The sequence below is a fragment of the Lissotriton vulgaris genome, chromosome 6 (genome assembly GCF_964263255.1).
Source record: "Lissotriton vulgaris chromosome 6, aLisVul1.2, whole genome shotgun sequence".
In the NCBI taxonomy this organism is placed as follows: Eukaryota; Metazoa; Chordata; class Amphibia; order Caudata; family Salamandridae; genus Lissotriton; species Lissotriton vulgaris.
Genome location: NC_141694.1, coordinates 500,522,697 through 500,537,639, shown reverse-complemented (window position 1 = coordinate 500,537,639; position 14,943 = coordinate 500,522,697). Strand labels below are relative to the sequence as shown.

General features: G+C 43.0%; 1 protein-coding gene across 1 annotated transcript in view; it reads left to right on the top strand.

Moving 5' to 3' along the window:
• The window catches only part of LOC147707491 (CD109 antigen-like), an 871,995-nt gene that overhangs the window by 670,166 nt on the left and 186,886 nt on the right, over positions 1-14,943 (top strand). Inside the window, exon 25 of the mRNA XM_086926508.1 lies at positions 8,944-9,172. Coding sequence (XP_086782634.1) covers positions 8,944-9,172 — 229 coding nt within the window. The remainder of the gene's footprint in view (positions 1-8,943; positions 9,173-14,943) is intronic.

The window sequence follows — 14,943 nt, the reverse complement described above, 5'->3', positions numbered from 1 at the left end:
GGTTACTTCTTGGCAACAATATTGCAGTTTAGAAGGTGACACCTTGTGATGTAAGTCACAGAGATGCTGTAACAGCGACACCGTAGCAGTCTTGCAGATCTCTTTTGTATCAGCAGCCACCAACAGGTCATCAACATATTGGATCAAGGCCGCACCAGCCGGTAACACAAACGCATCAAGTTGACTCTTCAGGGCTTGGCTGTATATCGATGGACTCTCACAGTAGCCCTGAGGAGCGCGTTTAAACCTAAAGCTGCGACCTCCTAATGAGAAACCGAATAGATCTCTGCTTTCCTCAGCAATCGGAATGCTAAAGAAAGCATTCTTGAGATCGATCACTGAGAACCAAGAAGCAGAGGCTGGAATCAGAGTCAGTAAAGCCGTAATGTCAGGCACCACAGGAAATTGTGGAATCACAATTTTGTTCACCTCCCGTAAATCAATAACAAAACGGTAAACAGGAGGCTTGGATGGATCAGTGCGTTTCAAGATAGGTAACACAGGACTATTGCACACGTTTCCCCGAGTCTCCTCGATAACATCTTTATCGATCAAATCATAGATAATCGCTAACAACGCTCGTTCTCCATCAAGGGAGATACGATACTGGGGAATACGTGGCAATCGCACAATCGTCTTCAGTTGAACAACATAAGGAGAGATGTCAAGCAGGCCCACGTCATTGGGACCTGTTGCCCACAAAGCTGCAGGAAGAGAACTCAATTCCGGTGGGAGCTTATCAGATGACAAGTACATAGGAGAGATTACTCTCTGACCCAAAGTAAGCTCCACCCCCGCAGGAGAACAATACAAAGTCGCATATAACCGTTTCAGCAAATCCAGGCCCAAAAGATTTTCACCACAGCCAGTAGTCAAAATCAAGGGAGCTTTCAGCTCACGAGGCCCGATTGTAATGGGCAAAGGTTTAGAAACCGGATTGCTAACAGGGGCGCCAGAGAATCCAACGGAAACATTCGTTAAGCCAGCCAAAGGTGCGCCAGGGAGTTTCGAATGCATGATGGAACTTTTCGCTGCAACAGTGTCCAACAGAAAAGGCTCAACTACGCCCGATGTGGCAACTGCGACGTAAGGCCCTCTCTGATCAACCGGAACTGATACTACTCCCTCTCTTTGTCGGTGGCTGTCCTAGTAGTTACCATCATCAATATCATGCTCGATGTAATAATCGTCCACATGATACTGCGCAGATCTACCCGATGATGAACCACGCTGATCAAAGCAATTATTGGAATCAGACGAATTATTAGTATGCTCATTTTGATTTTGGGTAACACCACGACCTCTACCTCGCGAAGCTTGTTGAGGACCACTACGACCTCCTCTAGCTGAACGACCACTATTTCGGTCACGCAAAACCGGACAATCAAACTTCAAATGGCCCTCACCTCTACAATATGCGCATTGATTGTATCCGAGCATAGATCTCTGTGTGGAGGAGTCATTTCGCGACTGTGACCTAGTAGATTGCGACTGTGATCTATTCCGCCATTGAGAATCATTTTGATTTGAGCGCGGAGGATACGCTTGCTGTAACAGCACTTTCGTTTTGAGCTCCTTTGTTTTCTTATCCGCACGATAATTTTCCTCCTTCTCCCTATTTTCATAATATTGAGCCGTGGCTAATATCTGAGCAGAGGTAGAAACAGCCCATGAACTCTCTGAATTCTTTAATTTGTTGCTAAGGTCAGGTAACAAATTCAATACAAATTTATCTACGAACAACCTCTGACCTCCCTCAGTGCTCATATCTTGACCACTGTGATCGATGAATGCCTCCTCAAATCTCGTAAGGAAATCGGAGACACTCTTGTCTTTCTTTTGCTTACACGCAGACAGTTTATCCCAATTGACTTTCATTGCTGGCATAAGTGTCTTCATTAGTGTAATGATTCTTTGAGGCAAAGCCGTAATTAACTGCTCAGGCTCAGCCCCACCAACCTGCAATGCGTCAGCCGCTACAAGCGCAGGCCAATCACCACCTAACTCAGCTGCGTGATTTTCTTGACGAATTTTCGCCCAAACCGGTTGAAGTACTACGTTGCCGAACAACATGTCGATGTCGGCAAGATTCATAATCGTAGCATCCACTAATTGCGATAACTCTTTATAGTATCCTGCAGGATTTTTGCGGGGGTCAGGCAAAGATTGTTTTACCTGCAAAACTTCTGATCGCTTCCATGGGAGGTGTATCCAAACTCTCTGGAAATGTGGCAAAATAGCAGGATTGACAGTCGCATCACCTGGCATCCACACTGGGGGTACTTCTCGCATGGTATACTGACCAGGCGTTGCCATCCACTCCTCAGTTTCATCTTTAAACAATGCTCGAGGTATTACAGTGGGACGAAAAGATAGAAGATGTTCTACAGCACGTCGAACATTACTACCCACAATCATACCACTCGAAAACTGATGCTGAAGTTCAGTTAAATCGGACGGTACATTGTTTACCTCATCATTTTCTATCACCTCACGTAAACATTTACACATTTCCTCAAACACAAATCTCTGTGTGGGATCATTGAATTGAGAGAAAGTGTCAAAAATTATGCGCGGGGAATTTTTAACAGGATACCTAATCCAATTTCGCGCCATTTTTATCAGCGTATCGCTCTCCCTACCACCAGGAAGATGACTTCGTCGCTGAGGAACATCAGAAACATCGGACCCAAGAATCGGTCCAAAAGGAGAGCAGAAATTAGCAACAATATTAGGAATACGTCGTCGAACAGACGGGGAAGAAGAAAGAAGCAAAGGTGCAGCAACAGGAGGACCAAATACAGGAGCAGCAAGGGCAGTAGGAGTAGTCAAAAGAGCAGAAGTAGCGGGAACAGCAGACTGAGAAGGTATAGGCAGTGGAGCAGTAGGAACAGTAGCAGGTAGTGGAATAGGGACAAGAGGATTCGCAAGAACAGGACCAGCGACACGCTGAAGAGCAGCTGCCGGAACAAGAGGTTGAGGAACAGGAGGAACCACAGGAGCTGTAGTATCCTGTGCATATGGAGGTGGCGACTTCAGTAGATAGGACAACAAAGGGTCCTCTACTGCTTCCTCTCCCTTTGTATCAGTACTCGACGGTAAAACGGGATAACACTTATCCTCCGCCATACGTTGTAGTCTATCAAAAACTTCCTTTTCCTTCTCTTCTTTGTCTCGCTGAAACTGCTCTGCATTTCTCATTGTTGTAACGATACCTTCCCTCTTATTACGTTTAAGCTGTTTGATTTCCTTCTGTTTGGCTTCTTTACGCCATAACCGAAAGGAATCAAACATGGCCGGCCTAGCTTTCCTTTTAAACAATTGAGCTTCAAGATTATCCAAAATTGGGGTTTCGAAACTACCATGAGGTGGCCAACTAAGAACACCGTCATCTTTAGTGTAGCGGACCCAGCAATCATTATATGCAATAGGACCCACTCCATGTCGACTATATAACTCATAGACAGGAGTTCCAACTGGAGGTATCGGACATGAGTCCTCCAATCAGGAATCCGCACCACAACCTTTAAAGCAGCTAAACAAAGTACTACGGCCAGGCATCGTGCACACTAACCGAGTTTCACAAACGTCAAGGGCTATCGGATTACGATGTCCTCACAAAAATGCAAAACCCTCGGTTTTTGGCGACTGCAATCGTCAAATAAAACTACTAAGAACCAAATACTAAGAACCACAAATGCAATGGAACCATGCAACAACTAAGCACCAACAACAACTAAGGACTCTGGGAGCGACCCACAAATACTTAACTGAAAGAACAATGGCGTCACCAGGAAGGCCCGTCTATCGTCTCGCTGTACCAAGGACTACGCCAGGCGCCAAAACAGGTCGACAGTCAGGGCATCAGTCCGTCGCAGCCGTCAGGAGGCGGGGATCTTTGCGGGAAAAGTCTTCGGGCCACCTATTTCGACAACAGGATCGATGAAGCGGGGTGCACCTTCCCTCGGAGATTTCACACGAAGTTCCTCACGATCGTCGGGCTTTGGACCGGTACCGCTGATGTCGCCCTACGTTGGGCGCCAACTGAAGGACTGGGTTCTGCTAAGACCCAGCGGTGCCAGGGGACAACACCTGAAACCTTTGTGGGTTACCTGTTCCGGTGTACAAATGACAGAGACACGGGACACTTCCTTCGGCGTCAAAGATCGAGGTTTATTTACTGCAGGGAACACAGAAGTCACAAGAAGTACAACATGTGTAGGTTCTAGGAGACTGCTTCAAATTGCATCTGTGGATCGCTCCTTTTATACAGTTTTTTGTCATAGAACAACATGGCAGACAAAAGGTTACAACCCAGTTCCCACAGTAATTTTCATAGGGGGTCGCTTTCATGTATTCAGAATCCCGGAACATAATTACAGTAGCATCGCCGGTTCCCAACTGTAAAAGTACATCTTCCCACCATTAGTGCATTCCATTCCAGCTGTAAACGAGTTAAGGAAGAGTCAGAAACAGGTGCAGAGGAAGACAAAGATAGTCAACAGATTGAAAAAGAGTGTAAAGGGGGTGATATCGGAAACACGATTGCAGGATCAAAGAAGACATGCCTAATGAATGCACGGCTGAAACAATAGACCGGCACGGCAAGATGAGCTCGAGCGGGGCCATCTGCCTTTGCAGTGTCATCCCCCTCATCATAAAGACACCCTCAAAAGAACACGTGTCTTCCGCAAGAGTTTGGGAATCCCAGGGTCACGAAGCGGACAGTGTCCGTTCGCTGGCTACTTGAGGGCAAGAGACAAAATGGATGCCGTATCTAAAATGGAACCCTTGGGTTCAGACGAAGAAACCCACGAAACGGACGAACGGTTTAGGTCAGCATAGCGAAAACGCGTACACCCACTAAACTCGTCATTTGCGTTTCATAGATACCAAACTCGTCCATTTTTGAACGAGTCGAAAACACCACTTACAATTGTCACGGAACCTCAGCTGCCCCAGTTTTTCTGAAGTGTCATTATGTATTCAAGCCCCTTTACCAAGAAGAGTCTTGGTGTGATCTTCATGGTGATAATAATAATGATGAAAAAGTCTTGTTGATGGCGAAACATCCTCATTTTGTACATTGGATTTTTGCAGGTAGACTGGACAGTAATAAGGTTTGACTGGCCTGTGGAAAGGGGCAGTCATTGTAGCAGGTGACTGAGTTGATCATGGAGGTAATTAAGCTGACATTGAGTCTGTAGACAGTACTGATCAAATGAATTTTGAGACCTATTTGGATATGCAAAATGCTTTCTTCAAGTCTCCTGGTATGATGCTGTGAGTTTGATATGTTGTAGCATAGTACATGTTGTGACCTACTCTGAACTCTGTGTCTGATTGCCTTATCGGAAATGAGGTAACGGGTTGCAGATTAGAGTCAGTGGGTCAAGTCAAGTCAAGTGGTTCATTTAGTACTGTCTGGCTAGTTTGAAGATCTATCCTAATGACTGGCCATGCAGGGACTTACTTACTATGCCCAGTCTTGACCTGTGGCCTTTTGTACTTGGTAGCCAAATAAGAGTTCTTTATGGCTGTTGCATGAGCTTTGCAGCAGAAGTCAAGAAGGACTTCATGATATAGAGTTAACTGCAATTGTTGCTGAACATAGTGCTATGGCAATAACATCACAGTTGTCCAGGCGACTAGGATATAAGTACAGTTGTATAAGATGTTGTAGAAGTGCAGGGACCTAATGAAAGCAATGGAATACTTTTTGGATTACTTAATTAACTTGAGCATTAACAGTCAGGTCCTGATCAAACAGTTCCATCAAATAGCACACCTTTAATTTTGGATGGATATTGGCAGGGTCTTCAGGTTGTTGGTCAGTTGCTGATGAAAGGCTTAGATAGATTGTCCCATTAGTAAGACTTCGGCATTTCTTCATTCATAAATGGCTAGTTCTGAGATCTGAATCTGTGCATGCCTCAGGCAACCTGCTACGTGGTGCCTGTCTGCTGGAGCTGTGTATCATCTGAGTACATATGGAATCTCATGTTGTGGTTTCCAATGTTGTGTGCCACTGTAGATGATGAAGAGCATCAGGGAGAGAGGATACTCTTGGAGGACACCATTGGTTATGTTGCAGGTTCTGGGCATGAAGGGGCCAAATTTGACTTGTTGAGTTTGGTGGTGTAAAAAATGAAGTAAACAATATTTGGCCTGTCCCTCTGATTCCCAGAAACATATCTAGATGATTCATGCAATGCAAAAAAAAATAATAGAAATGCATAGTCCCTTGTCTCTGGCATTAAGGTGCTCCTAATGGATATTTATGAAAAGTGTTCTTTTCCATGCAGAAGCTTGTAGCCCAGTTCCAACCACCTTGTGCTCATCCTCTTACTATCACTGTAAACCTTCATCCTTTTCTCTCAAACGTCTTGTACCTTGACTCATATCTCATGAACCATGTGCTTCAATCCACCCTCTTGTCCTACTTGTACTACAATTGCCTCACTGATGCGCCTTACACCCCAGAAGACACTGTCTTCCTTCTACTTACTCACCTTCGGGCTGTTCCTCATTCATCTTACTGATCTATTTTATACCATGACCCATTTTATTCCCAGGTAAATGGCCATCTATATGAATTATACAGTGTTCTATTGGAAGGCCTCAAAATAGCTTGTGACTAAGGAGGAAATATTCATGAAAATAATGGTAATTTACAGCTAGAATAAATAGATCTGTAGAAAATGATCTGAACACAATGGGCCTAGTCCAAAAACTGCATTTTGTAGTATGTGAAATAGTAATGCAGTAGTACAAATCATGCAGCACAAAATGCTATTCCAAACGTACCTCCAGAGCCCTCCCTTTCTGCATCTTTTAACTTTTCTGTGTGGGCATCTACACACATGCAGATATACGTTTTAGTAGTAAAATGTTAAATAAACCAGGGAGAGTGGTGGGAAAGTGTAAGATTAATACTAAATGGGAGATGTTTTGTGAAATGTAGGCAAAGGTTTGGGAGGGGCATGCTAATACATAACACATAGCAATACTTTGTAAGACTTTTGCAGTTTAAAGAAAGGTCAATTATATCCATCCTTGGAGTCAAGAATCGCACAAGGTCAATCACTGGTCCTGCAACATGCTCTCATAGAAATCAAAGGAGACAGGGTATTAAAATAACACCCCAAAGGAACTAATTCTAATAAATACAATTTGTTTGAGATTAAATATCATGCATGTATTTTAAAGTGATAAATAATGATTTTTTTTAATTTATAAACTTAATTATAACAATGAAACTTTTCTTAAACTTTTTCAAAAATGTAAAACGTTTTTTAAAATAATTAAATAAATGACTTTCATCCAATTTTACAAAATATTAAATACAAATCAGAATAACTTGTTTCTCTTACAAAACGTTCAGTTGAAAAAGTCTTATTAGTTGTCTTAGACCAGGGGTTACTTAGCAAAATGTTCCATCTCTGCTCAAAATTCTGGAATTACTAAAGCCCAAAACAAATTTGTGGTTGACTTACAAAAGCATTTATGAAAACATGAGTAGTACATTGTTGTCTTAAATGCTTTTGTGAATTAGCCCTGAAACATCTAGATCCCTTATAGTAAATATTCAAAGAGGGCACATTCTTTTATATTTCTACCAATTGTCTATGAATATTCAGCTTCAATTCATTTTTTTCCATTTTAGATGCTTAGTGACCAAATCACAAAGCCACATGACAGCAGTATAGGAGTACTAATTTACATTTTGCAAAATGCCTTTGAAAATAGCAGCTGCTGCTCCTCCGTAATGGCGGTGGAGCATTGCCCCTCTGCTCAGCAACAGCAAATGAAAAATAAAATGATAATAAAACAATTTGAATATAATTTTATCTTTCATTCCCTGACTGAGTGATCCCATGCTGCAAGTGTGGTTTGGGGCGGGCTCGGCCATCCTCCATAGACAGCAGGGAGAAGCAGTGGTGGGCACTAAGTGTGCATGTCGGTTTGGCTGGCTGTTTTAGGACGGCCAAACCGGCATGCGCACTTAGATTTCTTCAACCCAGCTGTGTTGTAAAGCCAGGTGGAGAAAAGGCACAGACTCCCTGTGCCTGAGTAAGTGTTAAACCAGCCCACTCAGGCCAATCCTGGAGCTGCTCTCATGCTGGGTAATAGCATGAGTGCAGCGTCTAGATCGGGTGGGGAGTCTGGGAGCCTGTTTTGTGTGGCCACCGAGAGCCAAGGAGCACTGAGGAGGCCGGCAGCGGGACCAGGAGCTGCAGGTAAATGTTATATTTTCATTCTTATTTCCCCCCAAGCTGCCGGACCATTTGTGTTGGCAGAAGCCACCCACCACTGGAAACAGGCCCCTCCTTCACAAGTTTTATCTGGTACTGATGCAAGAATTCGCTCCCTTCCTAAGCAAACTACTGCTTAGAATATTCATTGTCTTATTTGAAAAAATAACCATTTTATTTTTCGGAAGTAGTATAGGTTGTTCTTTTAGCAATATACATGTGCAGTTCTGTACATAACTCAGATGTTTCTGACTTAAACCATGAGCAAAACAATGGCAGCTGCAGAAGAAAAACCATGCTTATCCACATTGCCACTAAACCATGCTATATAATTTTTTTGAAATGGTGGCCTCAATATTTCAAAGAAACGGTACCGGTCATAAGATCTAGTTTCACCCTTCCAATGGTTCCAATGGCCATTTAATACATTTCTCATGTTATACCCGTTGAACGATGAAACTTTGCACTGTAATACGTGATTTATGGCTGACTATGTTGCAAGCATCCATGTTTAGGTCAAATGTTTCTGAATAACATCACGTGCATTTAATGAGATTCATATATTTAAAAATTGCAAATCAAGGACAAAAATTAATGGTCATATTCAGGAAAAATGATTAGAAGGCAATGCAATAGACTTTCCCTTCTATAAATATATTTGTATATTTTCTGTTGACTTTTTTCATAGGTTGTCCGCATTTGTCCTAAGATGTTTCCTTCAAGCACGTTCCTTTATAAATATTGATCCATCAGTGTTGCAGAAGACAATAACATGGATTTTTCAACATCAGAAGAAGAATGGTGAATTCTGGGAGCCAGGAAGATTGCTGGACACTGAAATGAAAGGTGGCAACCAAAGCCCTGTCACTCTCACAGCCTACATTACATTAGCCATTGCGGAGTATCCAGGACACGAGGTACATCTTTTCAGCGGACAGGATGTAGAATTATTGTTCTTTGACATTCATTTGATATTGAATATTTATTGCAGTAGAATATATTGTGTCTGTGTGTATAAATAAACATAGGTATCACATTATGATCCGACCAGCTTTTAAAGGGTGGATAGATACGTAAAATCCTTGGGCGTTGTTGGGACCTGTAGAGTCATGCTTCCCTGCCAGTATTCCATTATTACAACATCTTTGTAATTTTTGCCATTTTCCCCTAGTGAGCCTGCCCAGTTTGCACTGTTATTGGTTTTTATTTGGATTAAAACCCCAGTGCAGTGGTCAGAGATTGAGAAGAGCATATAAAGTGCATACCTCTTTGAGAGAATGACGACTAACCTATTTACCTGGGACTTGTGAGACTAGGACATGTGACCTTCTTCAAAAGGACAGAATCTTTTTAGATTTTACCACAGTTACCTTAAGCTATCTGGCAACACATCATGTTGGCACATACACCGCAAATACAGAGATGATAGCTTGACAGATAAGGATGGTGTTTGCACTGTGCAAACTCGGTGTAAACTCAAATATCTGCTATGTCCACTGGGATGACTCTTTATTTTGTACTGAGGCTAAAATCATAAGTTCAACAACATTTAAATGACAGTGAAGCAGAACTTGCCCCACAGAAACGACAGAGAAAAGTAATTTTGAAAACTATGAAGGTTTATTTTCAAGTTAGTAAAGTTACAATCTCAATCGAAGTTAATAAAGACAGCATATCCAAAGTGAAAATATTTCGTTCCCATAAAGGGAAACTACCTAATGCTAAGCTAAGGTTGTGGGTAAATTAGAAATTCCTGAAGCTGTAGGTGCCAGCAAATATAGAATCGGACGAAGAACAAAATGAAGGTTCCAATCAAGAAAAGGAAAAATGTACTTGCACTAGAAAGTAAGTCTATGAGCAGAAATGTACGGATCAATGCGTCGAGAGAAAGAGAGAGAGAGAGAACGAGAGAGAGAGAGAGAGAGGATGTCTGTCTGCAAAGGTGAGCGAGACATGTCTTATCTGACTAACTAAAGTACGTCCAAGAGATACATTCCCAGCGATTACGAACAAATCAAAAATAAGACTTACCAATGTATGTGGTGTCGACCTTCTTCTCATGGATAATACAATTCCAGATTCTTCCATCATCTTTGCCTCCACGATGTCTCGAAAAGGAGTATCCTCCTCCTCTGCCTCCTGTGCCTTACAGGTGCTGAGAACCACAATCCGGACAGTTAATTGCAACAAGCATGACCTTTACACCACAATGTAATAGAAAATAATTTGTAAGTAGAATTCGGTGACTCTGGGGCCTAAAACAGAAAAAAGACTGGCACCTGTTTCCTGTAATCCAAAGGGGAGTGGCTTAAGTTTTCTACTTCAGAGTGAGAGGGAGGATTGCAGTGACTCACACAGGTCCCAGTGTAGCCCTTTCCAAGAGTAGGAAGAGGGGTGAAGGGTGGGCGGAGGCCCAGGAAACAATATTTCCAGCCCCAATGCGTGGATTGCTCTCAGAGGGGGCACTGCAGGGGAGCCTGGCTTATACCAGTAGACCATCCACTGATGGGAGCCGCCCCCTTGTGTCAGTCGAATTAGGGGGAGGGGCAGCTGCCATAATCATCCCACCAGTTCTGGTGTCTGGCAGCATCACGCCAATGAGGAGTGTGCAGATGTCCTGATGGAGGAGTGAGAGGGTGCCACAGTCTCTAGTGGGAGAACCAATGGGTCTGGGGTTGCCAGCTCCAAGGTCAAAGCATCCTAAGACTGACTCTGGTGATTGCACTGCTTGCTAGGGAGGACTCCATGCTCTGTCAGGACAGGGGACAGTATGTGTTTCCCTTGGGGCATGGGGTAGTTGTACTTCCCTAGAAGTCCTGGCTTGCCAGGCACAGGCTCAGCCTAAGGCAGAGGTCTTCAAACTTTTTGATGCCGAGACCCTCCTGTCAAACTTTTTTGGTTGTAAGGACCCCCTCCTGACAAAGATTTCTGGAACCTGGTACTCCTCATCCTCGACAACAATAAACGCCCCCAATACCCACGGAAAATCAATTTCATGGTGGGGAAACAATAGTAGACAGGTTTAGCAAACTAAACATTTGTGCGTGACTGTGGATTGGTATCAGAGGGGTACTACACAGTTCAAACAAAATGTTTCCAAAAAGAATTTCCCAAAAATTCACGATGGTACTTTTTCATAAATAAAACATTTTGGCAAAACTTATTTGTATCTTAACACCTTCCTGATCTAAAGGAATGAGTATGCTTGTTTGCCTCCAGAGGAACAGTCAATCTGTGATGGCACCTTATAAATACCAGTTTAACACCCAAATATAGCAATAAGCAACAAAACGAAGACCAGTCCCGCTTTGCAAAGAGCCCTTACTGCACCATCAGCAGTGAAGCTTTGTGGTTTAAGTCACTTGGGCTTTGGTTTTTAACATGCAGGAGGTTGCAAATTTGTAGGCAGCTCGGAGAGACCTAATTTTACAGTGTGCATACAATGTTCATCAGTTCCCGTGCCCGTGCACTGTGTGTCTCCCACTGGGGTTGCAAGTGTTTACAAACCAGTATTTTGAAGGTTTGCGTGTCTAGTAAAAAGGCGGTCACTGATTCAGTGTTGTAGCAGTAGTGAATGGTCCCTTAATCTGCCTCATATTTTACATAGCAGATATCGTATTTGTGACACATAGACTATAAAATCTGCCTTACTGAGAGAAACACAAGGAGCCTTGCTGCACAGATATGCGGAGCCCTAAGCAAAATAAAAATTTCCAGTTTGAGTGCTCATTTGTCCCTAACAAGGGCATTTGAGGACACTATTTTTTAAATGGTTCTCTTTTTGGGTTATTTGTTTATGAAGGCCGTAAGGCACCTATTTTCAGTGGCCTTAGTCAGGGCCTCTGGAATTATGCAGCAGGGAAAGCCCAAATTATGCAGCAGGGTTGGATAAATTATGTAGGTGGCAAGCAAAGGAAAATTATGCAGCACATTTTGGGAAAGTATCACATCATTATTTTGACATTTCTAAATTATTAACACAGTCTGGGCATTAGCTGCAACTCATTAGTAGCACTTTAACACCCAAACTCAGCCATAAATTACAGAATTATGACCAGTCAACCTTTAAAAAGGATCTTCCACTGCGCAGCAACATCTCTTACTATGTTTTTAATAACTTTTGAACCGTTTGAGCTCAAAACAAATTTTGTTAAAATCTACATATTATGCAGTAGATGATGGTTTATGTGGCAAATGTACAATTATATGAAAATCGCCGCTGCCGCATAAGCACATACTTCCAGTGGCCCTGGCCTTAGTGTTGTACTAGCTCTGAGCACAACTTCACTGCCAGGCATCCCTGCTACTGACACATATGGTAGTGCTCCGCCCCATTTGTGACATCTGACACGATGCCATGCTCACGTTGAGCAGAGCAGATGGGTGACACACTGGAGGACATGCAAGACACCACGCATCTCTTTCCTAAGCCTAGACAGCAGACTTCAAACCACCCATAGCTCTGGCCGCCCAACCAGATTTCAGAAATAATGGGAGTGCTTTTATTTATTTTACTTATGTGGTATTTCAAACTCGAAGAGCTGCTTCAGTTGGCAAGCGAAATGCTCAAGGAGAATTCCTGGACAGAAATGTGCTTACAAATTGGCGCAATAATTTACAATAGATTTGCAATGCAATAAATCTTGCATTCAAACGAGTTCCAGCTATTGGATTGTAAATGACAATGCGTTTTATTTAAGTTTTAAAAAACAACACATAAATAAAATACATTGGTATTTACAATGTCAATGACAAACTAGCATAATTGCCAGACCTATTGTATTGCAAATGCTTGTTTATCTTGCTCCTTACTTCCTTACTGGCTTTCAATACCTCCTCAGGGATAGTAAGTGCTATGTAAATATATTTACAACCAGAAGCACGAACTTCCCGGCTCATCACAAAGCTTCCAGTGATTCCATCAATGAAAGCCAGTACCAGCTCCCAAACATTCTTTACAGCTGCTAATTGCCTTTTACATTTTCAGATTAACTGACAGCGCATATTTCCATTACTTTCAGGCAAGCAGGCCGCCTGGAAGGAAACCTTGTTTAGCTGTTGGATCAGCTCCGGCTTCACATCACAAGACAACACTCCCTAAATGAAATTTCAGCTTTTAGTATTTTAATTCAAAATGAACTGTCTGGGGACGTTTTTATTTTTCGATAGTCCGTGTAGAAGTGAGGCCTGAGAATGCGCAAACCCCTTCCCATGACTCCATGGCCCCCGTGGGGGTCGCGCCCCACAGATTGAAGACCTCTGGCCTAGGGGGACCAGGTGGGGGGACCAGTAGCAGAATAGCACCCCTGAACTGGTGGGAGAGCTGTGCAGGATGGCCGACTCAAGCTTCCTGACAGTTCTGGAGTCTGAGCGTACCTCCACAGTAGAAAGTACAGGACCCCAGAGGGGACGACAGGGTGTTGGAGAGCCCAACCCAGTCTCCTGTTCAGCCTCAGGGTAGAGACCCTGTGCTGAGTGACTAGTATTTTCGTGACTTGACTCTATGCCAAGAGAAATGTAAGTTCTTAGTTGAACAAGCAGATTACCTGGGTTAGAGTATTACTGAAGGTGGAGTCAAACCTAAAGAGAATTTGTTGAGTGCCATTGAAATGGATCCTTCACCCACAGACAAAGACATGTTAAGGTCCTTTCGGGGCATTATCGAGTATTATGCCAAGTTTGTAGAGAACTTTTCATACAAAACAGAGTGTTTAGGCTTCTGTTAAAAAAGGAGATTGCCTTTAATTGGGGGCAGGAACAACAGGATAGTTTTGAGATGGTTTAGAATCATATTTGTGATGCTGGTAACAAAGGTGAAAATACAGTAGAAGTTGCCTCCCACACTCTAACCACCTCAGAAAGGAATTACTTGGGGTACAGAGTATTTTAGTACTTCCTTGTGGGAAACCAAGATCCTCCTTTGCACTGATCACAAACCTTTGGTCAAGGTTTTGCTTGGGGTGGGGGGCAGCTAATGAATAGGCTAGTTGGCAAGACTAGCAGCTACACTTAAAGATTAATGTTATGTCCTTGAACACATTCAAGGATGAAATAATTATGTAGTTTATTTCTTGTCCAGGCTGTCAGTGGATTCACAGGTAATGGATGGGACGGCAGTTTTAACCAAAGAAAATGAAGGTGCAGTGGCTTCAATTCAGAATGGTTTGGAACTAGGAGGTATGCACGTCATCACAAAAGATGAATGGGTCAAGGTGATGGCGTTGGGGCCCATAATCAAGGAGCTGAAATAGTTGTTGGCGTTGGACAGTAGAAGGGAAAGTATTGTATCATTGTCTGTCAGACCCTGTTTGAAAGTCCTGGAGAAATTCTCTTTTTATGATGACATGGTGTTGATGAGAGGGGAGAAATTTGAAGGTGGTATCCAGGCACATTTGAAAGAAATGGCACACAGGAGGCACCTTGGGCAAACCAAAATTAGGAATCAGTTGAGAGAGAATTGGTGGTGGCCTGGGATGGATGAACAAGCAGATAAATGGGTTGAGGACAGCGAGCAGTGACAGTTTCTTGATTAGAGTGGAAGGGTTCAGACCTCCCTTCAATTTTTGCATCAATTGCTGCCAACTTGTGAATGTTCATTTCATTATAACTTCAAAGAGTGTGACCCTCGCTCTGCGTGAGGGTCTGGCAAAACCAGGCACTTTCAAAAGGCCGTTGCAGGAGTTAGAGG